This window comes from Medicago truncatula, chromosome 4, assembly GCF_003473485.1.
Source record: "Medicago truncatula cultivar Jemalong A17 chromosome 4, MtrunA17r5.0-ANR, whole genome shotgun sequence".
Classification (NCBI taxonomy): Eukaryota; Viridiplantae; Streptophyta; class Magnoliopsida; order Fabales; family Fabaceae; genus Medicago; species Medicago truncatula.
The window spans coordinates 42,755,746-42,781,533 of NC_053045.1; the positions used below are offsets into that span (position 1 = coordinate 42,755,746).

At 34.8% G+C, this 25,788-nt stretch overlaps 3 protein-coding genes across 6 annotated transcripts; 2 read left to right on the forward strand and 1 right to left on the reverse strand.

Moving 5' to 3' along the window:
* The first annotated feature begins 549 nt into the window (after positions 1-549).
* On the forward strand, positions 550-5,459 carry LOC25493074 (auxin response factor 3). 2 transcript variants are annotated; one of them, XM_013601480.2, is made up of 11 exons: positions 864-1,142; positions 1,533-1,589; positions 1,917-2,111; positions 2,259-2,343; positions 2,442-2,532; positions 2,617-2,781; positions 2,900-3,019; positions 3,098-3,173; positions 3,839-3,998; positions 4,094-4,953; positions 5,223-5,459. In XM_013601480.2, exons 1-11 carry the CDS (start codon positions 864-866, stop codon positions 5,238-5,240), a joined length of 2,106 nt encoding a protein of 701 aa, XP_013456934.1. In that variant the 3' UTR covers positions 5,241-5,459. The 2 variants fall into 2 exon arrangements, with proteins under 2 accessions (XP_013456935.1, XP_013456934.1); XM_013601481.3 differs by lacking the exon at positions 5,223-5,459 and having other exon boundaries at positions 550-1,142; positions 4,094-5,099.
* Positions 5,460-12,384: 6,925 nt separating this feature from the next.
* On the forward strand, positions 12,385-20,571 carry LOC25493075 (guanylate-binding protein 1). Its single transcript, XM_013601482.3, has 14 exons — positions 12,385-12,642; positions 13,794-13,955; positions 14,075-14,140; positions 14,323-14,466; positions 14,598-14,711; positions 15,339-15,440; positions 15,527-15,712; positions 16,315-16,404; positions 16,484-16,618; positions 17,672-17,794; positions 18,028-18,113; positions 18,217-18,829; positions 18,953-19,030; positions 19,191-20,571. The coding sequence occupies exons 1-14, from the start codon at positions 12,385-12,387 to the stop codon at positions 20,214-20,216; spliced, it is 3,183 nt and encodes a 1,060-aa protein (XP_013456936.2). The 3' UTR covers positions 20,217-20,571.
* Positions 20,572-21,379: 808 nt separating this feature from the next.
* LOC25493076 (cellulose synthase-like protein G2) lies at positions 21,380-24,651 on the reverse strand. 3 transcript variants are annotated; one of them, XM_039833261.1, is made up of 8 exons: positions 23,892-24,651; positions 23,695-23,796; positions 23,367-23,489; positions 23,056-23,268; positions 22,938-22,983; positions 22,589-22,761; positions 22,157-22,504; positions 21,380-22,046 (listed from the first exon to the last, which is right to left on the reverse strand). In XM_039833261.1, exons 1-8 carry the CDS (start codon positions 24,504-24,506, stop codon positions 21,507-21,509), a joined length of 2,160 nt encoding a protein of 719 aa, XP_039689195.1. In that variant the 5' UTR covers positions 24,507-24,651; the 3' UTR covers positions 21,380-21,506. The 3 variants fall into 3 exon arrangements, with proteins under 3 accessions (XP_039689195.1, XP_024638059.1, XP_013456937.1); XM_024782291.2 differs by having other exon boundaries at positions 22,869-22,983; XM_013601483.3 differs by having other exon boundaries at positions 22,884-22,983; positions 23,892-24,649.
* Positions 24,652-25,788: the final 1,137 nt, after the last annotated feature.

Below are 25,788 nucleotides of genomic sequence, written 5' to 3' on the forward strand. Positions count from 1 at the left end.
ACATTTGAATGATATGAAAAAAGATCCATTCTAGCATAATCAGAAATTTTGGAATCAAATTTGATCATGAAAATGCCGCAATTACAGTTCTATTCAACATGTGTTTTTTTTTTTTGAAAGGACAACATGTGTTTGTTTGTGCGGTAGGAAGAATTGATTTTTGTTCAATTGATTATGTAAACTTGATTTTGGTTACAAGTAATTCCGATCAAAGTTATTTGTGTTTGAATATATTTTTATAAAAATAAATTAAACTATAAACATTTGTAAAAATCAATTCTAGAATTAAAAACTACAAATTTCAACTTCAAGTAAAATTAACTTCAACTTTACTCGACAACAAACAAATATATTAAAATCAATTATACATCTTTAGAATCAATCATAGACATAGTCATTCTAAAGATTGAAACAAATATACACTCACTTTAAAAGATCAATTTTTACATTTGCACACAGAGTAGGAGTATGTAATTTCACACACAAAATAATAATACTAAAAAAACCATTTTTATGTGACCTGAACTTACAAATGCTTATGAAAGCTGGATTTGATGCCTACCCAAAAGCCCATTCAGTGAGAGAGAAAAAGAAAGTAAAAGGAAAGAACCCAAAAAAGAAACAAAAGGAAAATTTGGCAGAGAGTGAAAGGAGTGAGTGGGAAGAGAAAGAGAAAGAGAGTCTCTTTCTTTTTGGTGTATTGGGTCAGGTTCTTTTGCCAATGCCAAAGTTCTTCACGCTCTCTGCAAAACAAATAAAATGCACTTCTACTTGTAGTAACCATCATTATTATTATTATGAAACCACTACAACAATAAACAATACTTTCATTTTTCTCTCTTCATCAAAATATTCTCTTCACTATGATGGGTTTGATTGATCTCAACACTACTGAGGAAGATGAAACACCATCTTCTGGTTCATCTTCAAGTACAAGCATAGGTAGTGTTGGTGCTGGTTCTTCTGTGTGTTTGGAGCTATGGCATGCTTGTGCTGGTCCTATGATCTCTTTGCCAAAGAAAGGAAGTGTTGTTGTTTACTTCCCTCAAGGACACTTGGAACATCTTCATGATTTTCCGTTATCTTTTTCGGATAATATTCCTTCTCATGTGTTCTGTCGTGTTGTTGATGTCAAGCTTCATGTGAGTTTTTGTTATTCCCTTCTTTTCATCGTACAAATCGAATGTTGTCTTTTATTGGTCGGCTCATAGTTCAATATTCTATTTTCATGGTTTTTTTTTTTTTTTTTTTTTTACCTTTTCTTCTGAAATTTGGTTTCTTTTTGGGTTTTTACATATGGGTTTTGTTTGCTTAGTAAGGAAATTGATTGGAAAATTATCTGTGTTAGTTAGTGTCAAGTTTGGCATAGGTTGTTGTTGTTTTATTGACAAATTTTGTGAATAACCCTTTTATTATCTCTGTGTTTTATCTCATATTCTCTTTTTGTTTTTTGACTGAAACTTGTGAAAGTTGTTATAGTTTGGTTCTGTTGTTGCTTGGTATTTTTTGACATAGAATGTGTGTTTGTGCAGGCTGAGGAAGGGAACGATGAGGTGTATTGTCAGGTGTTGTTGGTTCCTGAAAGTGAGGTAAGGTTTTTTGTTTCATTTTGGTTTAGTTCTGTTTTGGAGAGAGTGCTGAAAATGGAAAGAAATCTTGATTAATCTTCAGAAATATTATTCAGTGTCTAAGTCTTAGGGGTCTAAGTTGACCATTTGAGATGATTATAATGAAATTGCTTGATTGAACTATGCTAAGTGTCATATTACCAAATGAGTCATAGTACTAAGTAGCTATAGGCTTGTTCTCTGTCTTTGTTGATTAACTAGTCCTTTTGAACACTAGAGTGCTACATTAGTATTAAATGAAGTGACTTTATGAACTGATTTTTGAATGAACTTGGACACTTTTTATAGCAAGTGCAACAAAAGTTGAGGGAAGGGGTAATTGATGGTGATGGTGATGGTGATGGTGAAGGAGAGGATACTGATGCTGTTATGAAGTCAACAACACCTCACATGTTCTGCAAGACTCTTACTGCTTCTGATACTAGCACTCATGGTGGATTCTCTGTACCTCGTCGAGCAGCCGAAGATTGCTTTCCTCCCCTGGTACTTACCTTGAGTGTGCTACTTTGAAATGACACACCCTTGTTCAATTTTGAAAGTTTTCTTTCATCGAAACTTGTTTCCAATTTCTGAAATTGTGCTAAATAGTTATTCCAATGCATTTTGAAAATAAGTCCACTTCCTCTTTAGGATTATTCTCAACAAAGACCTTCTCAAGAGCTTGTGGCAAAGGATCTGCACGGCCAGGAATGGAAGTTTCGACATATATATAGAGGTTTTTCACTTGTTTCTCATTTTTATAAGGACAGGAACATTTCAGGTAGAATACCAATTGATTGTTGGGTTTGTGTTTTCGGTTTCTAATAAACACAGGGCAGCCACGAAGGCATTTGCTTACGACTGGATGGAGTGCATTTGTTAACAAGAAGAAACTTGTATCTGGAGATGCAGTTCTGTTCCTCCGGTAAGATGACCTACATTCTATCAAAATATTTAGATAGAGTGTCAAGGACTCATCCGACGTTTTATATTTCACAACAATTGGCAGGGGAGAGGATGGCGAATTGAGATTGGGAATCCGCAGGGCAGCTCAATTAAAAAGTTGCAGCAATTTTTCATCTATCTCCGGCCAGCAATTGAATCTTGGTAGCCTTAGGGACATAGTTAATGCTTTATCTACTAGATGTGCCTTTAGCATACACTACAATCCGAGGTATTTTTATGGCTATTCTCTTATACGTTCTTTAGTAGTTTGTGAAAGGGAAATCGTTCATTTCTATCTACAATTTCTAGAGTGTAATATTTTCAATGCTTTTACTATTTCTTTGTAGGATTGGTTCATCTGAGTTCATCATACCTATCCACAAATTCTTAAAGAGCCTTGATTATTCTTACTCAGTTGGAATGAGGTTCAGGATGCGTTTTGAATCTGAAGATGCTGCAGAGCGAAGGTTTGTTCGTGATTCAGTTTTTTGTATTTAGATAACCTTATTTAAGAGAATCTTAATCATGTTCCTTTTATTATGCAGATTCACAGGATTGATTATTAGAATTACTGATGTGGATCCTGTTAGATGGCCTGGATCAAAATGGAAATGCCTAGTGGTATTTTGCTGGGACCTTTCTAACTTTGTTTATTAGGATTATCATTTATATACTTGATATTGGGTGTTAGGAGATGGCTTGTTCCGACCGCAGTTAAGGAAACTAGTGTGGATTTGTCATATTTAAGTTTGCATTTTCTTTGTCAATGTTGTGGCTCCCCATCCTCATGTCCTCCTGTCATATGGGGTTGAAGCCTGATATTCTCTTTTTAATAAAATTTTGTAGACGGTTTGTTAGTATGATTTTACCGTCATTTTATTATATAGCCTGCACTTTGGTGCTTGTGTTATAGCAAAATATCTTTGTCTTCCATCTAACTACACATGTTAGTGGCACACTTTCAAAACCGTAGGAAAAATTTGAATTTTCAAACCAATACCATATTTCACTTCATATTGTTTTGGCTGAGATTGTCTATACTTTACGTTCTTGAAGTAACTCAAGTTTTTGGTAGATGTGAAGTAGCTTAAGAAGTACGCCCGGCAAGCGTATTTCTACTAATTAATCTATTAAAGGTCATTCGTGTGCATGTTTGAAGATTGATTGCATTTTCTGTTCATGGAAACTATGATTGCTTCCTATTAACCTCATTACTAATTGTTTGTGATGTCATATTTTGAGTAACTTGACTGATTGCAATCAAATGGCATTTCTCATTATTTTAGGTAAGGTGGGATGACATGGAAGCTTCAAGGCTCAACAGGGTTTCACCATGGGAGATTGAGCCCTCAGGCTCATCATCCACCACCAATAGCTTGATGGCAACTAGTTTGAAGAGGACCAAGACTGGATTGCCTTCATCAAAGCTAGAGTTTCCGGTTCCCAGTATGTCTCAATTTATTTATTTTTTTGGTTTACTTTTGAATTTTCTACCTCATGCAATGAAACGTCATTGATGAATTGCTCCATTCCTCTAACAGGTAGAATTGGGACATCAGACTTTGGGGAATCACTGCGGTTCCAAAAGGTCTTGCAAGGTCAAGAAATTTTAGGCGTTGATACTACTTTCAATAGTATCAATGCTCATAGTCACCACCAGTTATCTGAATTACGGAGGTGCTATCCCGGTTCAACCTATCCCGGGATCGCTTCAACAGGAAACAACATCAGAATCCCACAAATGAATTCTGATGTTTCCTGCAATGGCTTTGGTGAATCTTTCCGATTCCAGAAGGTCTTGCAAGGTCAAGAAATACTTCCTAGCCAACCATATGGACAAGCCTTTTCTGTCGACGAGGCGTGTAGAAATGGTCGCTTTGGACTCTTTGATGGTCACCACCAGGTGCCAAGATCCACAAATGGATGGTCTTCCCAGACGAGTAACAACTCACATTTTCATCCATCAGTGTTGATGTACCAGCAAGCGTCAAACATGGATTATAATAGCAAAATCAATCCGGTGATGGAGGATAACGTCCTTCAAAGAGGTTCGTACTATGCTTCTGAAATGAAAGATGGTACATTTGCGTCGACACCAACTAATAAGCCTATTTTCCGCGGGCTAGCTCATGAAGACACAAATTCATTTGGTACACATTCACGCGATTTGGTTACACTACAGAGAAGCGGTCAAGAGTTGGTTTCCACATGTAAAAATAGCTGCAGAGTGTTTGGTTTTTCATTAACCGAGGGTGCTCCCATTGCAAATAAAGATGCTGAACCCTCTGCAGTCACTTGCCAGATAAATCCTGGACCTCCCTCCTTCACAAGACATATTGAAGATGATTTCAATCCAAGGCATTCACTTCGGAGCAAGGCGGTTGAAAGTTACTGTACCAAAGTAAGCAATATTCATCCTGTGAGAGACATGATTATTGATAGAGTATTCTAGCGTACTTTTCTTTAAATGGAATCTGTAAGTTTTCGAAACTGGAATTGTTGATATACGAGGTTATTAAACATCTTTGATTTTCGATATGGTCTAAACTAGGGAATTTTTTTGAAATGGTTGTGATATGTGTAATGGTGCTGCTGTGGCACCTGATTTCAAGTAGTTGACTAATTCTTTTTATTTGGGGGGATTGTAATATAACTTAATATTGTCTGCAGGGTGTGCTGCAGTATTGATTCATAATGCATGCTAAGGCTGATGTTGGCTTGAGGCAGTAGAAGAGAACGTCTGTTGTTGTTTGTTGTACTTGTATTCTTTGTTGTAATAACTTAGGATATTAAGAACAAAAAAATATTGTAACTAATTGCCCAATTTAGACATTTAACTTAAGGCAAATTGACTATGACTACATTGAAGTTCATGTTTTAATCTTGTATGAACGGTTTATGGACCTATATGATGCACCTCAATATCATGCATGCCAGTCCCTCCTTCTGGTCATGGACGGAACAAAGTAAGTTAGTTTGCAGAGCATGGCTTTTTATTTATCTTAACATATCGTTTGGTTTAACATTTTGAAAGAGTAAAGGGAAAAAAGGCTCCCATAATGTATTGCCCTAGACTCCTTTCACGATTGTCGGCTGATTTCACAAACCAACATGAGTTTTTTCAGCCAGTTTTGTCTTCACTCACATGTTTTCTATATAACTTCACCATCCCAAAATTGTTCCAAATCAATCATGCACTATGAAGTTTTTATGGTATGGAAGAGTGCTAAATAGATCTTATAAGCCCTCCTTCAACTATATAGTCTCATACCTACACGACCTTAGGATCCCTTTTATGTTGATATGATTTATTTCGTTCATGTGTACCCTATCTAGAAGCATGCCATGAGCCGTTCATTATTTATCATGTTCACATGCGATCTATCTCTGCCCTCGCTGGCCTCGAGCGTCTCAATACTCATTTCTTTTTTGGTACCCTAGCTTTTTTGCTAGGTGAGTTTTAAGAGGTAACATTATAGAGTCGGAGACTATGCATGAGGTAATCAGTTTTCAACATATACTCTTCCATACACTTGTGCTACGAAGGATCTACATTGGTGTTTAAAACAATTATTAAAGGTGTACAACTATCCTATGTTAACATATCCTTTATGATCAACCAATGGCTTAAGGTTTTTTCCACAATAACATATCCTTTATGATCTGATATATATTGTATTATTGTCAGTGTCGTTGAAATAGATTAATCATTGTTAGTTTGATTTTTTATAACTTGAAAGCAACAAACATAACAAATGTCTGAACTTATAATTTCAATTAAAATAAAAATTTCATATGAAATATTGTTCATAATTTACACACATTAACATAATAAAAAAGTGAAAAAACGAGCACGTGAATGTCCGTCTTTTCGTCATATAATTTTGTTCTTATCTTTATATTTAGAGTTTTTAGAAATAGCCTATTCCAAAATCCTCTCCTCTAAAGATGTCCACATCATCATAATCCTACTTGGCATTTGTTCCAAAAATTTCTCCTAATTTTAATACAAGCTTAATAATTATAATTATTATTAAAAACCGTTTTTTATTAATCATTAAATTGTACATAAAATACACTGTTGTTTACAATCAAATCATTATTAATATAATAATTGTTTCGATTAAAATTTATATGTTACATTAAAAATTTGTACGTTACAATCAAATGATTATTAATATAATTATTATTCGATTAACATTTATATAGTACATTAAAAATTTGGTAGGTTACAAAATTATAATAAATAACTTGAATTAATTATATTTTGAATTTTGGTCCGTTACACTATGACAGTAACCTATTAATTAAAAATTTAATTTTAGTCATTAGTTTTTAAGGTTATATAATTAATTTTTATTCGTTACAAAATTTATTACTTAATATTAATAGGATATTATTGAATTTTAAATGTTATGAAGTTAATTTTTGTAGGTTACATGAAATATAATCTAATCGTTTAATGCACATTTTATAATATTAAATACGTTGATAATATTAATTTTAAAACGTTCAAATTAATTATTAATAGATATTAACCGTTATGGTACTATTTTTCTGTATAAATAGTAGCGCTTTTGGGTACGAGTACACAACAATCATAAAATATAGTTCTTCTTTTTCTGTTCTCTGGTTCTCTAATATCTATATTCTAAGTAATTTCTTTAATTTTTTCTATTGCAAAGAAACACGTCTACGAAACACGACTTCATCTCTAATGTTTCGTCAAGAAAATAATCGTGGACATTGGTTGTGAGGGTTTTTCGTGCTTGGTTTGTTCAAGAATACAAAAATAAAAAACTACCATTTTCTATGGAGTTGGTTCTAATGGATCGAAAGGTACTTTTTTCATACCATTTTGTTTTTTTTGTTTAAAGTATAGTATTTTAATCTTTGTTATCTAGGGCGATCGAATAGGTGCGTTTATACAAAGAACGTTGAAATGTAATTTGAATGATTCTTACGACATGAAATGTAATTTGAATCATATTTTTATCATCAAACTAATTTCAAACCCCCATCCCTTTCTAACAACATGAAATAAATTATATATTGATGTAGTTAGTGTCTTGACTGGGGTGAATTTTGTTTGTATGAAGACCTCAAATCAATTATATTAAAAACCCTTCAAGCACAAGATGTGCCCAATAAAGAAAAATACAAAGTTCAGGATGCATAGATACAAAAGAACCAAATCATGAGGTAGAATAACCAAGACAAGTAGAAAGATTATTCCACCAACATTTCAACTCAAAGTACATACACGATTGCTTAGCATTTTGTATCCAGTAAACGGGAAATATAATTTATCTAACAACACCATAAACTGGTTCTTGTGACAAAAATGTAAGAATTTTAGTCTTTCCAAATAATCCAAATGCAAGTTAGCAAAATCAACTGAAAACTAAAACGAACTTTTTTTGGAACAATTGAGAACCACTGAAATGAAGAGTACACTCACAATAATTAATTGGAAGAACACAATAATTCCAACCACTTTAGAATATTATGTCATATGCTTCCAAAGAATTCACACTAAAAATAAAAAAGATAAATCTCATCTTTTTCACATATGCCAGAACATTAAAATAAGTCCATATTTTAAATACTTTATCAAGCTAAGTTGCAATTTATTAGAATTCAGATATTCAAGAGCATCCACGAAAAGAGAGAGACATTTAGAGGAGCTACTTTGTTCCTAATGAGATTTTTTAGAGCCATAGGTTCATCATGCTCCACTTGGAGCTAGATGATATACCCCTTTGTCAGGGTACCTTTCACCATGATCAACTTTAAAGAAACTTATAAAAAACGCTAGCCTTAAAAATAATGTTGTCCAACAAATAACAGCAATATATCCCCTGCACCTCATTCCAAGAAAAATTATATGACATCGTCTCCACCCCATCCAACCCTAACCTACGTATCTCCTTAAATGGCATAGAGTTATTTTGATATAACTCAAAAGTTCTTCTAAATATATCACACAAAGGACCACTCTACAATCACGAATCATTGCAAAAAAAAAAGGAGTATTTTTCTCATTACTCTCCACTATCATCAAGTTGTCATCAAACCAATTTCTAAACCTCATCTCCGCCCCTATTTTAACATCATGGAAGTAATTTTACCACACTTACGCCTAATTGTCCCCAGTCTTCACATGAACTCACCCAACCTATTCTAAGAAGCTAAAACTGTAAAATGCAAATTCATTGATCCATATCAGCCTCCAAAACTATTCACGTAACAAAGATAAGTTAAAATTCTGCATTATATGAACCCTCAAGCAACAACTATATCGACCAAGACACACCTTATCTCACTTAAATCAATTGACTTTACTAGCTTCCGCACTCTCTCCACACTAAAAATAATAAGGATTCAATAAAATAATTTTTACTTAAGTAAGCCTTGAAGAATGAAAGAAATTAAACCAATAGTGGTGGATATTGAAGAAGAATACAAAGATACATTAGAAGAACATTGAATTGAATTCGAATTGGTGAAATCGATTTGTTTTCATTTTTAATATATAATACATTATGATATTTAATTATTATTTTAATTATTTGTCAATTAATTTTTAAGAGATATCAGTTTGAACATACTCTTTTTTCTATGTTCTGGTAAATTTAAAAAGGCGAATCTGACAATTTTGTTGCAAAAGTTAAGTTTTTCCTAGGTAAGTATTTATAACTATCAACTTGATTATTTAATACCATTAAAACGTACATATTTATTCATTTACTTGAACCATTTTATTTGTTTCTTTAGAGATTGGAAAATGATGTTACAAAATTCTTTTCAATCAACTAAGATCAAATTCAACCGTTAAATTATGGAGACAAAAAGAACTAAAGAAAATGTATGCTTATTTTGATGAAGGAGATTTTTTTTCCACAATCCTTTTAGTAAATACATTTTCTAATAAATGGTAAAACAACTACCTTTATTTTTAGTTGCCTGATCTATCTCACATTAGCATACCAGAAGAATTTTTTAATCTTACTATTAGGATCACCATTGGAATTGAAGAACTTGCATGAAATTGAGTGGGTTGACATAGATCTCCTACCTTTTTCTTCCCCATGTTTAATGGAGGTTTTAGTTTGTGGATTTCGGTTAGGAACATTAAGAAGGAGGAAGTGTTTGCTTTGAAAAAAAAGGGGAAACGATGAATTAGAAATCATAACTACACTAAAACATAACGAAATTAGGTTAGATTGTTTTAATTTGTGACCCTTGATCTCTAATTAAAAAAAAATGAAGAGAGGATATTAAATAAAATTGTTTTCTCAAATTTTTCTCACTAGAGATAATTTGCTTCCGAGATAAATACTCTCTCCAATATTTTGTTAGGGACTCTCTCCAATCTTAGATATAACAAATAAACAACTACATTTTATTATCTTAAATTAAAAAAAATTTATAACTTACTTTGACTCTATTTAATGTTATTTATCCTAATATACATTTTAATTCATGTAAGTTTTATTTTTAATATTTTTTTATTCTCATGAAACAAGTTCCAATAGATGGTACTTTTCATAATTTTATATTTTTTTAGAAACATTCGAGAAAACTAATTGCATATAAGTAAATTTTTGAACTTAGATATTTTTTTTATAATTGAAATCCGAGAGATTGATTAAATAAAAAAAATAATAGCTTTATTCAAAGTGGTAGGTTTTTTATTATATTTTTACAAGACAAGAGCAAAAACAATAATCTCAATTATGTTGGTACCCTACTTTAATCGATTGCTAGTTGCTCATATATATTATTAAAAAAAGGAAAAAATTATATAAAACCTGGGAGGACAAAAAATATGATCCAGTCAATCCAAGTGGATCCACCCTAACGGGTAATACATCAAAAAAAGATCAACAAAGTGGATTCAACCCTAATTAATTCTAACAAACGAATACCATTAACGATAGACGTTTGTGAGGGCAAATCGGATCTATAATTTGGCGAATTGATCGATCTTCAACACAAAATCGAATCATGTGCTATCAACTCCCTGCAACAACGACAATAAGCATTAACAGCTCTTTCAAGTCCACGCAGTCTCATGTCAATCAAGGATTAATGGGATACGAAACACATACACATTCTTGAGAGTGGGGAGCAGATTCAACCGCCAACACGGTAATTAACAAATTCACACGCACTAACTGTTTACTGCTATGATCAACATCAAATTAACAGTCATTTCTGGCCCAACATAGAACCGCAACCACCTCCAAAAAAAGGGAGGAGACGACGGATTCGAATGACCCACCATAACCAATCCACACGGCGGCGAAAAGGTCTAAAACGATGGCAAAATAGAGGATAAAGAACGGACCTTTTGGGTTTCAACCAAACCAACGCGGGGTTCTGCCATTGAGAAGCCAACACACAGAACCAAACAAGATCGCCGGTGACAACCAACAATTTACGAATACCAACAACTAAGCAACCACCACGCGTAGCAGATGCGGTACGGGTTGAATCGGAAACCAACGACACGAATTGTTGTGCGAACACCGAAACAAGGGTGGTGCAGGGGGACGACGCCACTGATCGCACCATCGTTGCATGTTGGTACATCGTAAGTGATGAAGGTTTCGAAAAAAAAGGGGGCGAGGTGGCAGAAGATTTCTAAAGAGAGGGCAGAGCCATAATGGTAGATTATAACAAAGGTAATCATACCTCTTATTAATTATATATATTTTTAAGAATATACTAATTATTTATAGTATTTTTATATTTTAAGCATAGTTGTACTTTTTCTCACTATTTTAAGCAGAGTTGGCATGTCCCTGCCAACTCTATCTCAATTTTAAATATGAAGATAAAATACTACATAATATCAAAATTCTGAATGAAATCAAACTAAAAAAGTCAAATAATATCTAAAAAACTTATTTATGTGTAAACTCTGTTAATTTTTTTTAAATAAAATGTAGGCTTAATTACACTTTTGGTCCTTGCATTTTGATCAACTCACGAAATTGGTCATACCTCTTTTAAATCGAACAAAATCGTCCCTAAAGTATATGTTTTTTTGCAGTTTTAGTCCTATCTCCATATTTCCAACTCCAGAAACGCACATAAATGACAGTTTTAGTCCAACCACCTATGCTCAACCATGAAATAGACAAGGAATAAATCATGTGGGTACAAGGAATAAATCATGTGGGTATAAGGAATCTACTTTGTTCAGCACACAAACCAAGAAAAACCCTAATTTTTAAGACATGTTTCAGGTATGTAACATGTCTCAAAAATTTGATTAGTGTGCTGAATAAAGTAGATTCCTTGTACCCACATGTTTTATTCTTTGTTTATTTCATGGTTGAGCATATGTGGTTGGACTAAAACTGTCATTTCTATGCGTTTATGGAGTTGGAAATAGGGAGATAGGACTAAAACTGCCAAAAACATATAGTTTAAGGACGATTTTGTTCGAATTAAAAAAGATAGAATAATTTTCGTGAGTTGATCAAAATAATAAGACCAAAAATATAATTAAACCTAAAATGTATCTCGTACTTGGCACGGAGCGTTACACTAGTGATTCACAATGCGAAGGTTAAAAATCCATGTGCAAAATTCAAACATGGTGAAATTAAAACGTTTGTTTGCTTTATACCAACGCTAACGCAGCTTCTCTCTTTCTCTCACACGTCACTACCCACAGACAGCCCTTTTTATTTTCCCTCTTCAACTTTAAACCGTCTCAACTCTCAAAAGAAAAAAATAAAATAAAAAATAAACTCTTATAAAACAGAAACCCCAAAGAGAAAAAGAAGCAAAAGTACGAAACAAAAAAGAAAGAAAAATGTTCAATTTGTTTAACCGAAACAAGGAAAACCCCGCCGATGCGTCACCACAATCTCCGGCGCCGGCGAGGCCATCATCTTCATCTTCTCAGTTCACCGGACCACCGAGAGCTATTCGCCTTGTCTACTGCGATGAAAAGGGAAAGTTCCGTATGGATCCGGAAGCCGTCGCTATTCTTCAACTCGTCAAGGAACCTATCGGTGTCGTCTCCGTTTGCGGTCGTGCTCGCCAGGGAAAAAGCTATATCCTGAACCAGGTGATTTTTCGAATTCTAGTAGATTTTCATCGGTTTTGAAATTTAGGGTTTTGGTGTCTTTCTTCGTATTTAGGGTTTTTGGTTGGGATTATGGTAAATTATCACTTTTTGCGAGTAATGTGTGTTAGATTTTGATTAATTTTGAGAGAAAATTATAATTTTTTTAGTCTTGTGAGTGAAATTTCGATTTCAAATTTAACTGCTTCGAATGGAGTTGTTGACTATGTTTGAACGCAATGAGGAAGTTGCTCTTTGGTTTTAAACTTGTATGCTTGTTCATCGGTTTTGAAGTTTAAGGTTTTGGTCTGGATTCTGGTGTATTTAGTGGTAATTAGGGTTTTGGTTTGACGTACTCAGTGTGATCATTGTGGATTTTTGTCGGGTTTATGGTAAAGTATGAATTTTTTGTGAAGTGTTTTTTATTTGTTGATAATTTTTTTGGGAGCATATAATATTTTTTAGTCTTTTAGGGGGCGTTTGTTCCGGAGAAACACAAATTATCAACAAAACCTAACATACACCCTTAGTTTTTTTTTTTAGTTAAAATTTGATTGCAAGTTAAACTAATTAAAATCTAGTTGTTGGATTGTTTTGGGACTGTGTTTGACTATGTTTGACCACAACGAGTATGTGGTTTTTTGATTTTGAGTTCATTTGTTTGTTCATTTAAAAAAGTTAGTTTGTGGATTATTGTTTCCTTATGAACCTCATTGAAAATTTAACTGCGAAGTTCAGTGGCTAATTTCCGGCATAAGTTGGAATTGTATACTTTAATGAGAATATTCTGCAATATAACGTGTTGTTTTTTTAATACATCCAAGAGTAATGAGTTGTTTTTTAATACATCCAAGAGTAAAATTCAACTTTTCCACTTGCATAATTTCTGCAGCAAATTACTATAGGCAGAAGAACTAGAAAAACTATCAGAGTAACTATTAAAAAAGTTCTAGCGATTAACGAGCTGTATGGGGATATGGATATATATGATAGAACATTATGGCGACTGATCCATGTAGCCGACCCCACTTAGCGGGATAATTATTTAGTTGTTATTGTTGTACTGAAACACATTAATTAAATAAGTTAGATTGCTGCTTTTTGTTGTTGTCGTCATTATTATAGATTTGTGGCTTGTGTTTTTTGTACTGCAGCTCTTAGGAAGCAGTGGTGGATTTAAAGTAGCATCTACACATCGACCTTGTACTAAAGGGCTTTGGATGTGGAGTGCACCTTTGAAGAGGACCGCACTTGATGGAACGGAGTACAATCTTCTGTTATTAGACAGTGAAGGAATAGATGCTTATGATCAAACGGTTAGCATTTTTCAGTTTTCGAAGTGTTTACATATGCTTATTATTTTGAGTAAATGTATGTAGTATGTTTCTAATAATTGCTATGTTGTCTTACTCTTCATTTTATTTTTACTACTCAGGGAACATACAGCACCCAAATATTCTCACTGGCTGTTCTTTTATCTAGCATGTTCATTTACAACCAGGTTGGCACATCCTATCAAGACCTATATTTTCTTAGGAAAAATTACTTGTGTTATTTTTTGTTTTGATATTCCATGACCGGTTTGTGGGTCTGTTATTGAGCATGAAAATTTATTCCTTTTTGTTGTACATTTTTTTCTGGATTTTTTTGCTGAATTTGCAATCCGATGTTTCATTTGCTCAGATGGGTGGTATAGATGAGGCTGCTCTTGACCGTCTTTCTCTAGTCACTCAAATGGCAAAGCATATTCGTGTTAGAGCTTCTGGAGAAAAGACTTCTGCGTCTGAAATAGGACAGTTTTCCCCAATTTTTGTTTGGCTCTTACGGGTAGGTTGCGAACCATTGCAAATACTGGAAGACAAATGGAAGAGTCATAATATTGTAGTTTAATGGTCTCTCTCTTAGCATGATCTGACTGTTTAGTCTCATGCACTATTTGTGAATAATCTTGGTGGCAGGACTTCTATTTGGACTTAACTGAAGATAACAGAAAAATAACTCCACGAGACTATCTGGAACTTGCTTTGCGGTCTGTTCAAGGGAACAGAAACGATGTAGCTGCTAAAAATGAGGTATATTTCCTCTTCCTAATTTGCCATTCCTGGAAGTAATTGAGGTATATAATAAATGTTAAAATATTAGGATTCTCATTATTTCAGAACATAGGAATGTTGTTAGGTTAGTAGTTATTAATCTGGCTGGGCTGGGCTGGGCTTGTACTACTAGTAGTAGTATATTTGGCCATCTTTGCATGACTATTCTACCATCTCCATACAAGTTTCCTTTTTAAAAAATTATCTAAGATTAAAGCTCAAAGGAGTTAGAATGGCATAGGCACAGGCAAACATATCTAACAGACAACCTAGGATAATTTTGTAAAGGATGCGAATAATAATCCATTGGATAAGTTTCTATTCATAATTGGGATCCATTCTGCCTGCTAGTTTAATTGATTTGTTCCTAAACCAAAACCGACACCACACACCAAAATCTGTAAAATTGACAATTGAATCTGGAATACTTTTGAAAGACTTTTCGACTTCAAAGTATTTTTTTCCACTTTGAATCATTCTCCTCGTATACCAAACTTTTTTGAAAATGGATGTAACAATCTTTTACAGCACATTGAAAAATTGGATTATGTGAACCCTTATTCCCCCCTCTGGAGTTGCTAACTTTCTGACAATTTCAATTTGTAGATTCGAGAATCCATTCGTGCTCTATTCCCCGATAGGGAATGCTTCACCCTTGTACGACCTTTAAACAATGAAAATGATCTACAGCGGCTGGACCAGATATCAGTGAGTAACTTTTCATTAGCCACACACCATACTCTTTTGCAGATTTTTTTCTCTTTCATGTTTGATATTTTGCCTTAAATATGCAGTCGGACAAACTAAGGCCTGAATTTCGAAGAGATATTCAAGCTTTGATAAAGTTCGTTTTTGAAAGAACAAGGCCAAAGCAAGTTGGAGCAACTATGATGACAGGTCCTGTATTGATTGGTATCACCGAATCTTATCTTGATGCACTCAACCATGGTGCCGTGCCTACTATTTCTTCCTCCTGGCAGGTTAGTTTTAAATCAACTTTTAACTTTTATTTCTGCGAGATTGAAACATGTTGAGATTTGAGAATTCCTTAAAAGTGAATCAGTGACGAATGTATGTTATATTTTGACGGTTGGGCTTGCTCATTTCATTAAGATTTATCCTGTCAAGGAAATAAAATGATCAATAAAGCTTTGACTATTGATAGTATTTGATATAGTTGACACATGAACGACAACATTCATTTACTACCACAATTTCCTTCAATGTTGTTAAATAACGGCTATAGCATAACGTAATTTGAACAAATCACTACTGTTCCACGATACACTATTTGATACGAAGCGTTGTCAAATTGTGGCTAAGTGGCCTCTAGCACTGTAGTGTAGCTTAAGTTGAACAAACCGATATTTTCACAATCCACGATTGACAACTGGTTTCCTTGATGTGGATATTTAGTCCGCAATTGGAGCAAGTTCTTTATCCTTGATTGATCTTTTGAATCACTCTTTACTTCAACGCCCTTTCAAAAATAGTTTTCCAGTGTTTGGAACGAAAAATATGATAAGTCAACAATCTCGGCTTTATTTTGTTCAATATTGGTTTTGTTGTTATTGGCTTGCAGAGTGTTGAAGAAGCAGAGTGCCGTAGAGCTTATGATTTCGCTACTGAAGTTTATATGGCTTCTTTTGACCGTTCCAAGCCACCTGAGGAAGTGAGTAATCTATCTGCATGAAGTAATTTTGACTGTATAATTCCTTTTCTTTCCTTAATTTTGACTGCTCTGTTTGTAGGTCGCTTTGATGGAAGCTCACGAACAAGCAGTTCAAAAGTCAATGTCTGCTTTTAATGCTAGTGCTGTAGGAGTTGGTGCAGCTAGGAAGAAATATGAAGGTCAGCTTCAGAAATTCCTCAAAAAGGCTTTCGAGGTATGTGCTATTTAGAATTATGAGTGAGTCCCAACTGAGTGACTTTGTCAAGTTTGCTTGGATCTGACCCGATGTTTTGCCACTATGATTGGTGGAGTAAACTTCTGATAAGTTGTTACTTTTCTCTGATCACTCGGGGGGGGGGGGGGGGGGGCGGGGTATTTATCCAACTTCTCAAATAATTATGCATATGGGATATTTTATAAATTTCAACAATCCAATTGAAATACATTAATTATATTTCTTGGTATTTTGAGGTCTTCGAAATGACTCATCCAAACACAACATAGTTACATCTTAAGTTTATCACATAATTGTCGGAAAATGTCTCCTCTAGTTCTGTTGAGAGAAGCAGCTAGCTTATTTATTCTAGAACAGACATGTAAACCACTCAGGGACATCTTGAATTTGTTTGGTAAAAAATAGTGAATAGCTGATAAGCTAACTTATAGCGGATAAGCTAGCTGATTGAATTTGCAGTGTTTAGTAAAATTTGTGGTTGAACTAGCTTATAAATATGAAATGACATAAAAGTGATGTATTTAATGAATATTTGCTATTTTTGTTCAATTAAGATTACAATGGTAAAATTGAGATAAACGATGATAACCTATAAGTATTTGAAAATGATATGGTTTAATAGTCCTTCTGCTTTTGGCATATTTGGAGGTTATGTGAATGGCGATATTCTATCCTCATTTTTATATGTGCAATATATATCATCAGATTTGTTTTGATTGACCTTTTTTTTATTATTAATTCTGGCAAACATCATGTGGTGCATTTAAAAATGTATTGATGCAAAAGATGAATCTCTGGCTTTAACAAACCTAACTTGGCTCTTGTGCTTACACCCTGTTATAGTATATATAGGGAGAATTGCAAATGATAATCAGTGTGTGTGTGTTATGTTTATATTTATGTTTGTTTGTATTAACAACCAGAACAGGTCGTTATTTTTAATATGGTGTAAATATTTGTGCCACTTTTTTGGAGTGAGGCAATGCAGCAAATGCTATGTTTGCTAATATATTACTTAATATTGAATAACAGGATTACAAAAGGAATGCATTCATGGAGGCAGATATACAGTGTTCAAATGCCATACATTCTATGGAAAAGAGGCTGAGGGCTGCTTGTAATGCTTCTGATGCTAGGGTTGATAATGTTGCAAAGGTAATATGTTGCTTTTAAGTGATGCTTTCATTCTTTTCATTCCTTCATTCTTTCATTTTGTTGGTTGTATTGTAATATCTTGTTTGAAACCTGAAAGGGGAAAACAAGAGAGCATGCATGTTCTTTCAATAAATCTTTTATGAGCTCTTTTTTGCAAAAAAAAAAAAAAAAAAAAATATCAAGATGGCCTTGTTGAATTGACGACCAGGTTGGATATTTTATCTTCGACGCAGGTTCTTGATGCTCTTTTATCTGAATATGAAAAGTCCATTCAAGGTCCTGGAAAATGGAAAAAACTTGCTGTCTTCTTGCAGCAAAGGTTTGTTCAAATATTTTTCTGTGAAGTTTCTTTTTGTGGTTGAGTGGAGTGGAACCGGTCTTTTTTGCATCTTTTTCCTAAAAAAATATGTTTCTTTCAATAGTTTTGAAGGCCCTGTGCTTGACCTTTTCAAGAGGGTAATAGATAAAGTTGAATCAGAAAAAAGTTCTCTTGCTTTACAACGTCGGTTGAATGAAGATAAAATGACCTTACTGACCAAGCGGCTGGAAGCCAGTGAAGGTGAAAAGTCTGAGTACATCAAGCGCTATGAGGATGCCATCAACGATAAGAAGAAATTAACTGATGAATACATGAACCGTATTACTGAATTGCAAGCTAATCGTCGCTCACTGGACGAGAGATATTCTAGCTTATTGAAAACATTGGATTCTTCTAAGCAGGAATCCATGGATTGGAAAAGAAAATATGAACATGTTTTATCAAGGCAGAAAGCTGAGGAAGGTCAAACTAGTTCTGAAATAGCAGCCCTCAAGTCCCGCAGTAGTGCAGCTGAAGCAAGGTTGGCAGCAGCAAGGGAACAAGCTCAGTCTGCTCAAGAGGAGGCTGATGAGTGGAAACGAAAGTATGATGTTGCTGTCAGAGAAGCAAAATCTGCTCTAGAGAAGGCAGCAATTGTTCAGGAGCGCACAAACAAGCAGACACAGTTGAGGGAAGATGTCTTGAGAGAAGAGTTCTCTGGAACTTTGGCTGAAAAAGTGAGCTCTCCCTCCTGATACCCACCCATTTCTTTCGCATATTTGTTTAATTAGTATTGCTATTATATAAATACCCATAATTCCTTGCAAACTTGGGTTCTGACTTGTTTGCTAATTATGCAGGATGAAGAAATAAAAGAAAAAACTGCCAAAATTGAGCATGCTGAGATGTGTTTAACAACTCTGAAATTAGAGTTGAAGGTAATTTTTTTTGGCTTCTTAGAAGTGTTGTGACAACTATTGTGAATGGGCTTTCAATAAGAAGATTTCTGTTCACTTATGCACATCATGTAACAAATTCTCTTTTTTTCGTGCGTTTATTTCGGTCTTTTCGGGGCTAATATTGGGCTTGTACTTGCAGGCTGCTGAGTCCAAGATAAGGAGTTATGATACAGAAATATCGTCACTGAGGAATGAAATTAAAGATTTGACTGACAGAATGAAATCTGAAAATGCCAAGGCCCAGTCATATGAGAGGGAAGCAATAGTATATCAGCAGGAAAAGAACCATCTTGAGCAGAAGTACCAATCTGAGTTCAAAAGATTTGAAGAGGTTCAAGAAAGGTGTAAAACTGCTGAAAAAGAAGCTGCAAGGGCTACTGAAGTGGCTGATAGAGCACGGGCTGAAGCAGGCATGGCTCAGAAGGAGAAGAGTGAGATGCAGAGACTGGCAATGGAAAGACTGGCACAGATTGAGAGGGCTGAGAGGAGAATTGAAACTCTAGGAAGGGAGAAAGATAATCTGGAAGGTGAATTGCAGAGAGCAACGGATTCAGAGAAGGATGCACGTTTGACAGTTGCAAAGCTCGAGGAGAAGGTGCAGCAAAGAGAGAAGGATTTAGAAGCACTTCTGGATAAAGATAAAACTCACAGGAGAAATAATGCTCAGATTCTTGAACAACTTTTGGAAACAGAGCGTGAGGCACATACACAGGCAAATAACCGGGCTGAGACTCTCTCTCTGCAGCTACAGTCTGCACAGGCCAAAATTGACTCTCTACATCAAGAGCTGACTAAGTTTCGAATGAATGAAACATTGGACAGTAAGCTAAAGACAACTTCCGATGGTAAGCGATTGAGGGCAGAGAATGACACTGATTCTGTACAAGACATGGATGCAAGCCCTAGAATTTTAAGGGGAGCTAAAAGAGCCAGGAGTACAACCAGTCCTAAGTACACACAGCCAGAAGATGGTGGTTCAATCTATGAGGGTGCGGAGGACAATCTTAGTCAGCAAGCAAATGAAGAGGATCATACAAAGTTCACCATCCCGAAGCTTAAGCGAGAACTGACAAAACATAACTTTGGTGATCAGTTGCTTCAGTTGAAGAATCCCATGAAGAAAGATCTTGTTGCTCTGTATGAGAAATGTATTCTTCAGAGGTGATAACGGGTTTTGAAAAGGATTTGTATTGCCTGTTGCTTCTTTATCACTCCGTCTAGGTCTGTCTAGATCTCATTGATGCCATGGTTACTGACATACGGGCTAGAAATATGGCATGAATTTAACTTCCCTTTTGTCTGTGTGGTTTTGCATATTGGTTGTGATTACTTGTGTTTGCTAGCAATGATTATCATATTGTAGGCCATAGAAAGTTTTGATGGCATGATTTTATTGGTTGATTGATTGAGTTGTATGTATAGCAGTATTTAGCGTGTTAATGAAAACTCTATTAACATTGTTTCCATGTTAGATGAGATACATTATTATTAATTAAGACTGGTCTTTTACCATCTATTTATATGATCTGTTTTACCTATTTTAAGAGCCTCCCTGCATTGAAGTGGGAAAAACAGGAACCTGCTGGGTAGTCTATAAGATGGTTAGTAAGTTCCTTCAGAGCCTGAGTACCCTTAATAGTACTTTGTGAAAACTAATTAAAATGTTAAACCATCACATTTGTCCAAAAAAAAGTATGTATTGTAAAAGCATCACTGTCACGTACAGCTGAATATCCGACGTCCCTCTCCTCTCCTAGATCACTGATACTTAAACACGCCTTTAAGGTACTGCACTGCCACAAACTCCATACTGTATTAGTTTTGTTTTTCTGGTTATATTCATAATTTTTTTCCCTTTCTGTTATGATTTGTTTTTCCTTGATTAATGAAGGATAACCTAACTTCCTAAAGTAAATAATAATTTTTATAAAATTAACGGAGTTTTTTTAGTTAGTGTATCATGTGCTAAAATATTGATGGAAGTATATACTATCCCAAACAGTAAAAAAATCCTACACCTCAGAAAAGTGTCATGTTCATATTCATGATAAATCCTACAACCCTAAATCAATATTATTTGGATACATTTACATGAGAAGAATAAAAAAAATTAAACAAAAATAATTTAGTCACGTCAATTGACATCATTTAATTTTATTCTCTTTAAAAAAAAATTAGTTGTGTGTGCACCCAAATACTTTTATTTGGGTTTGTGCACAAGTATTACTCAATAATTGCATAATTGTCTTATAAGAGACGAGGAAGGGTCTCTAATATAACGGTGAACAAGTCTTCTATAGACAACCTCAAATCAATACTCACATGAAATAAATAAAATTGGGGCTGTTTGTGCTTTTTACTCAAGCCTTCTCTTGGAATTTTTTTTTAATGATGTAGGAGGGTAGTATTCTAAAAACACAAGAAATATAGATCATATTATTATGCATTTCTTGATCTATAAGAATTTACAAAATGTCAAAAAAATCATAGTAAACAAGATAACATATATAGCTACCGACTGTGAAATGCGTCCCTTGTCTTTCCTTATCACCAGCCCTTCAATGATAGGGTAGTTGACTGTAATGATAAAACTTGCAAGGGCAACCTGTATGAACATTTTGTCCCAATCACCCACCAATATCACTCTATACACTCCAACTACCAGACAAAATATGTTGACTGTGAGGAGGGCAAGCATTGGAACTATAAAAATGTTTGATGCTCGAAAGTCGTATTTATCATTTTGGTATAGCAGAGTTTGTTCATCATCCTCTGCTTTATCAGTAGGCAAGAAACTGGCTTGTCTTATTCCAACTTTCTTCAGTAAAGCATCCAAACAACCATATAGATCGCAAGTAGTTGATTTCATCATCCAGATTCTCTGCTCATTGATCCAGTTATGGAGTGTTCCTCCAGTTAAGAACACTTCTAGTAAATGTTTTGAAAGAGATGATAGAAAGATGAAAAAAAAGACAATGAAAAATGTATCTGAAACCTGTCAAAAAAATGTAAAAGGAAAGAGTGTGTAAGTGTATGACACGAATATATGTAAGAATCTGACATTGAAGTGTCATGGTAGGAAGTTGAGCTCAATATATGTGTTACCTTAGGGTACAAGGGTATTCCACGTTGCAGGCAGAGCTGAGGGATGGTAGCAAAACACCAAAGAGGCAAGCAATAAAGAGGGAAATATGTGAGTTCTGCAAAACACAGGCTCTGGAGTAGTGGCATCCTTAAAGACCCATATATAAGGGGGCAAAACTTACTTATACCATTTTCAAACAAACCAGAGTACCATCTAGTGCCTTGAATTAGTACATCATTCAAATTTGTCGTAGCTGTACCAAGGAACTGTGGCCTAGATGGTTCGCAGAAAACCGAATTCCATCCGTTACAATGCAAGATAAATCCAGTCAGGAAATCTTCTACTACACTATCGTATAAGAAACCTACCTGAAACAGTTCAAAATTATACATTGAGTTTTTCTGTATAAATTTTGATGTAATAATATCTGAGTTTTGAAGAAGTCTACTTACATCTTGTCCCCATTTAGTGCCAGTTTCATATCTACAAGAAGCCAACAAGTGAGGTTCTTCGAGCAATGTATTCCGTCCCGGAAAAAAAACACTTGTGTAGTTTTGAGTAAGTGACTTGATGAATTCATTCGATGAACCAAAATATTCTCGAAGTTGCAGCAGGTCAGTCCATCCTAAATTTAAAACTCAGAACAGTAAAGTATGTTAATTCATAACATAAAGGCTATATTCATTTGTCAATGTTGTTAAAATATATCGATCTAGTGTTTTACAAGCAAACCTTGTGGGTCAATACCTTCATTCGCTTGATTTCCGTACAATGATACCCTTTTCATATAAAAGCCTGTACCTGACAATACAGGTCCCTTAAGCCCGTCCATCCCTTGCCATTGGAGCTGAAGTTGTTCAAAAGATTTAGTTTAATACTGCAAAGATTTAATCTAAAGGATCAGTTTTTATGAGCTTACAGTAAATAATGATCTCAGCTGACTGTCATAGATGTCTTTCTTGCTAATGTTGTGAAATTTCTGAGGAAATTGAACAAAAGACAAGGAGGATGATATCTTTGGATCAAGGTGAAAACACATTGCATATCGAGCTGAAGTTGGATCGTTGCAGAACATGTCACAATCTAGATCTAGGATGTAGGGAGAATTACTCATCACAGCAGATACACGAAGCTGAAAAATTATTATGCAAGACATGAAATCATTACATTTGCTGTGCTTGTAAAGCAAGTTTTGTATATATACTTTGGAAGATAAAATGATGGCCGTACAAGAACATTGAGGGCTCCAGCTTTGAAATGGTGGGGACTAGAAGACTTTCTCTCTCTCGAAACATAGACAAGTTGAGGCATTTTGACATTATCCACATCATCAATGATATCTTCTTGCATCACCTGCAAAATTCAGATAAAATGTGTCTAGTATATAGTGCACATGGCAGAAATTTAGCACATATATAGTTGCAGATGAGCATTGACTAATTTTTGTTGTCGCAAATTTGTAATTTGTTGAGCACACTAGAAACTCAAATTATTGCTGACAGGTACACTTGTTATTCTTCAAACGTGTTTACATATTGACAATGAAGTGCTATTATACCTCAATGACTGATGAATGATCTCCAACGGTAATACTATCTCTTGAAAAGGCCTCAGCTTTTCTGAATGTCTCTATCTCTTCTTTAAAAGCCTCATACTTTCTCTGCAAATTTTTAAGTTTCATCAGAAAGCAATGTTTCTATATGTATGTTCTGCAATCTATAGGAATTCAATAAAAACAATCATATCATATTCAACCTTAATCTTTTGCTTGTCTTCCATGTAAAAACTACTCCTGGCAAAATCATTATCATCACTCTCCAAAGCAGAAAAGTAGGCCTTCGGGCACCTGTTCTTTATTTTGTACCTTCTGCAGAAGGGAAGCCACCACCTTGCAAACTCCCAAGCCTTCCTCACACCATACAGAGTCATGGGGGAACACCCATCATCTGAAAGATACACATGAATCTTCTCTTGAGGATAATCTAGTGCCATGGATGATAAAACAGTGTTCATCACCTCTAAAGTGGGTTCCTTGATTGGATCTGCAGTGCATATGAACACATCAACGGCAGGAAGCTTGTCATCCTCTGGCAATCTCTCTGGGAAGACAAAACGTGAAACAGGTCGCCAACGATAAGCTTGTCCAAGGAACCAAATGAAGGAGAGAATGATTTCTGAAGTAAAAACAAGGAGCCATGGTAGCAAATGGCTTACCCTGTTTTCTTGGTCTTGGAAAAGAAAGCACACTCTGTAATAGAACAAGAAGCCTAAAGCCATGGAATGAAGGAGCATGTGTAACCTATTGATGATAAGCAACAACTTTTGGACATGGCAGGTATTGAGAGGAAGAGTTCCTTGACTTGCCTCCATTTCTCCCTAGATGATAAACCTTGCAGTTACTTGATGTTTCTAAAATGACTTAATCACTTAACTATATTATACTACTACTGTAGCCGACTTCTTGTTTCAAAAAATAGGGTGAAGCAAGAATTTAACTTTGAAACGTCTATTCTGACCATGGGACAAAAAGGACATAAAGAAAACAAGGATGCTAGCCTATGAAAAGTCTCAATGGCCAACTCAATTGAATTGGCAGAATGAATACGTCTCTATTCTATGAGGACAAAGATGTCAATATCTCAACTTTATTTTTTCCACTAGTATTGAATAATGTCTTATACAACCAAAAAAGAAAACATAAGTAATTATAATATATTTCACTTGTAAACTTAATTACATTATTACCCCACAGGTGCTCAAAGGTAAGTTAAGTACCTCAGCTTAAAAAGCCTAGAATCTATAAAAATTTCTTTTTTTTACCAAGAACTTCTTAATTAACATCGAGTATCTCAACAAGTCACAGTTTCAAACAATCAAGCTGAAATGGAAGAATGGATAGGATAAGCTTATCATTTCTCAAGATTTTGTATAGATTTATCTTCACTCCTACAACCTACTATTACTCACCTGTCACCACTCTCTCACGTAGTAGTGCTTACTGCACAATTGCTGGAACTACAACATGAAAGCTATATTGACTTGAGAAACAGCTTGTGTTAAAAAGTGAAAGATGAAAACTCCTCTCTCACAACCCAAGCAAAAAACACAATGACACATGGCAAGATAAACAAATTGAGATGATGCACACCTCACACATTTTTTTTTTTTAACCAGCAAATTTTTAAGCTCGGCTAGCACAAGAAGCGCTAAGCCCGCAAGGAGGAAAAAGAGTACATTTAGGCACCTAATAACAAAGACAAGAAACTGCCACAGCCTAACCTCAATAAAAAACCTCCTAAGTTCCAATTCCAACAACAGGAACCAAATCACACAAAACAAAAACAACAGCAAATGAAAACCAAAAGAAAAACGCCAAAACGACAGGCTGCAACACAGTAGCAGCAGAAAGGAGCTCCTGCACGCCTGCACCGGAACTGCGAACAACACCTTAACCGAACCAAACCTGTCAAAAACCTCCAGCAATCCCGGAATCGCATCACCGCATCAAACAAATCCTTTGGATTCCAGCTCCATTCGTAAAACAAACAAGACGGCACATCCAATCGACCTAAACACCACCTCCACCACAAAACCTTTATTGATTCCAACAGTGCCTCAAAATCTAAAACAGCATTGTTAAAAATAATATCAT

Excerpts from the sequence above, each read along its gene's own strand:
- LOC25493074 (XM_013601481.3), top strand. The coding sequence starts at position 864 with ATGATGGGTTTGATTGATCTCAACACTACTGAGGAAGATGAAACACCA. Across the intron at positions 2,533-2,616 it reads GATGCAGTTCTGTTCCTCCG|GGGAGAGGATGGCGAATTGA; the intron begins GTAAGATGACCT and ends AACAATTGGCAG. Across the intron at positions 3,020-3,097 it reads GAAGATGCTGCAGAGCGAAG|ATTCACAGGATTGATTATTA; the intron begins GTTTGTTCGTGA and ends TTTATTATGCAG.
- LOC25493075 (XM_013601482.3), top strand. The coding sequence starts at position 12,385 with ATGTTCAATTTGTTTAACCGAAACAAGGAAAACCCCGCCGATGCGTCA. Across the intron at positions 17,795-18,027 it reads GGGTTGATAATGTTGCAAAG|GTTCTTGATGCTCTTTTATC; the intron begins GTAATATGTTGC and ends TCTTCGACGCAG. Across the intron at positions 18,830-18,952 it reads CTGGAACTTTGGCTGAAAAA|GATGAAGAAATAAAAGAAAA; the intron begins GTGAGCTCTCCC and ends CTAATTATGCAG.
- LOC25493076 (XM_024782291.2), bottom strand. The coding sequence starts at position 24,506 with ATGGAGGCAAGTCAAGGAACTCTTCCTCTCAATACCTGCCATGTCCAA. Across the intron at positions 23,490-23,694 it reads ATCATTCATCAGTCATTGAG|GTGATGCAAGAAGATATCAT; the intron begins GTATAATAGCAC and ends TGAATTTTGCAG. Across the intron at positions 23,269-23,366 it reads CTGGAGCCCTCAATGTTCTT|CTTCGTGTATCTGCTGTGAT; the intron begins GTACGGCCATCA and ends ATAATTTTTCAG.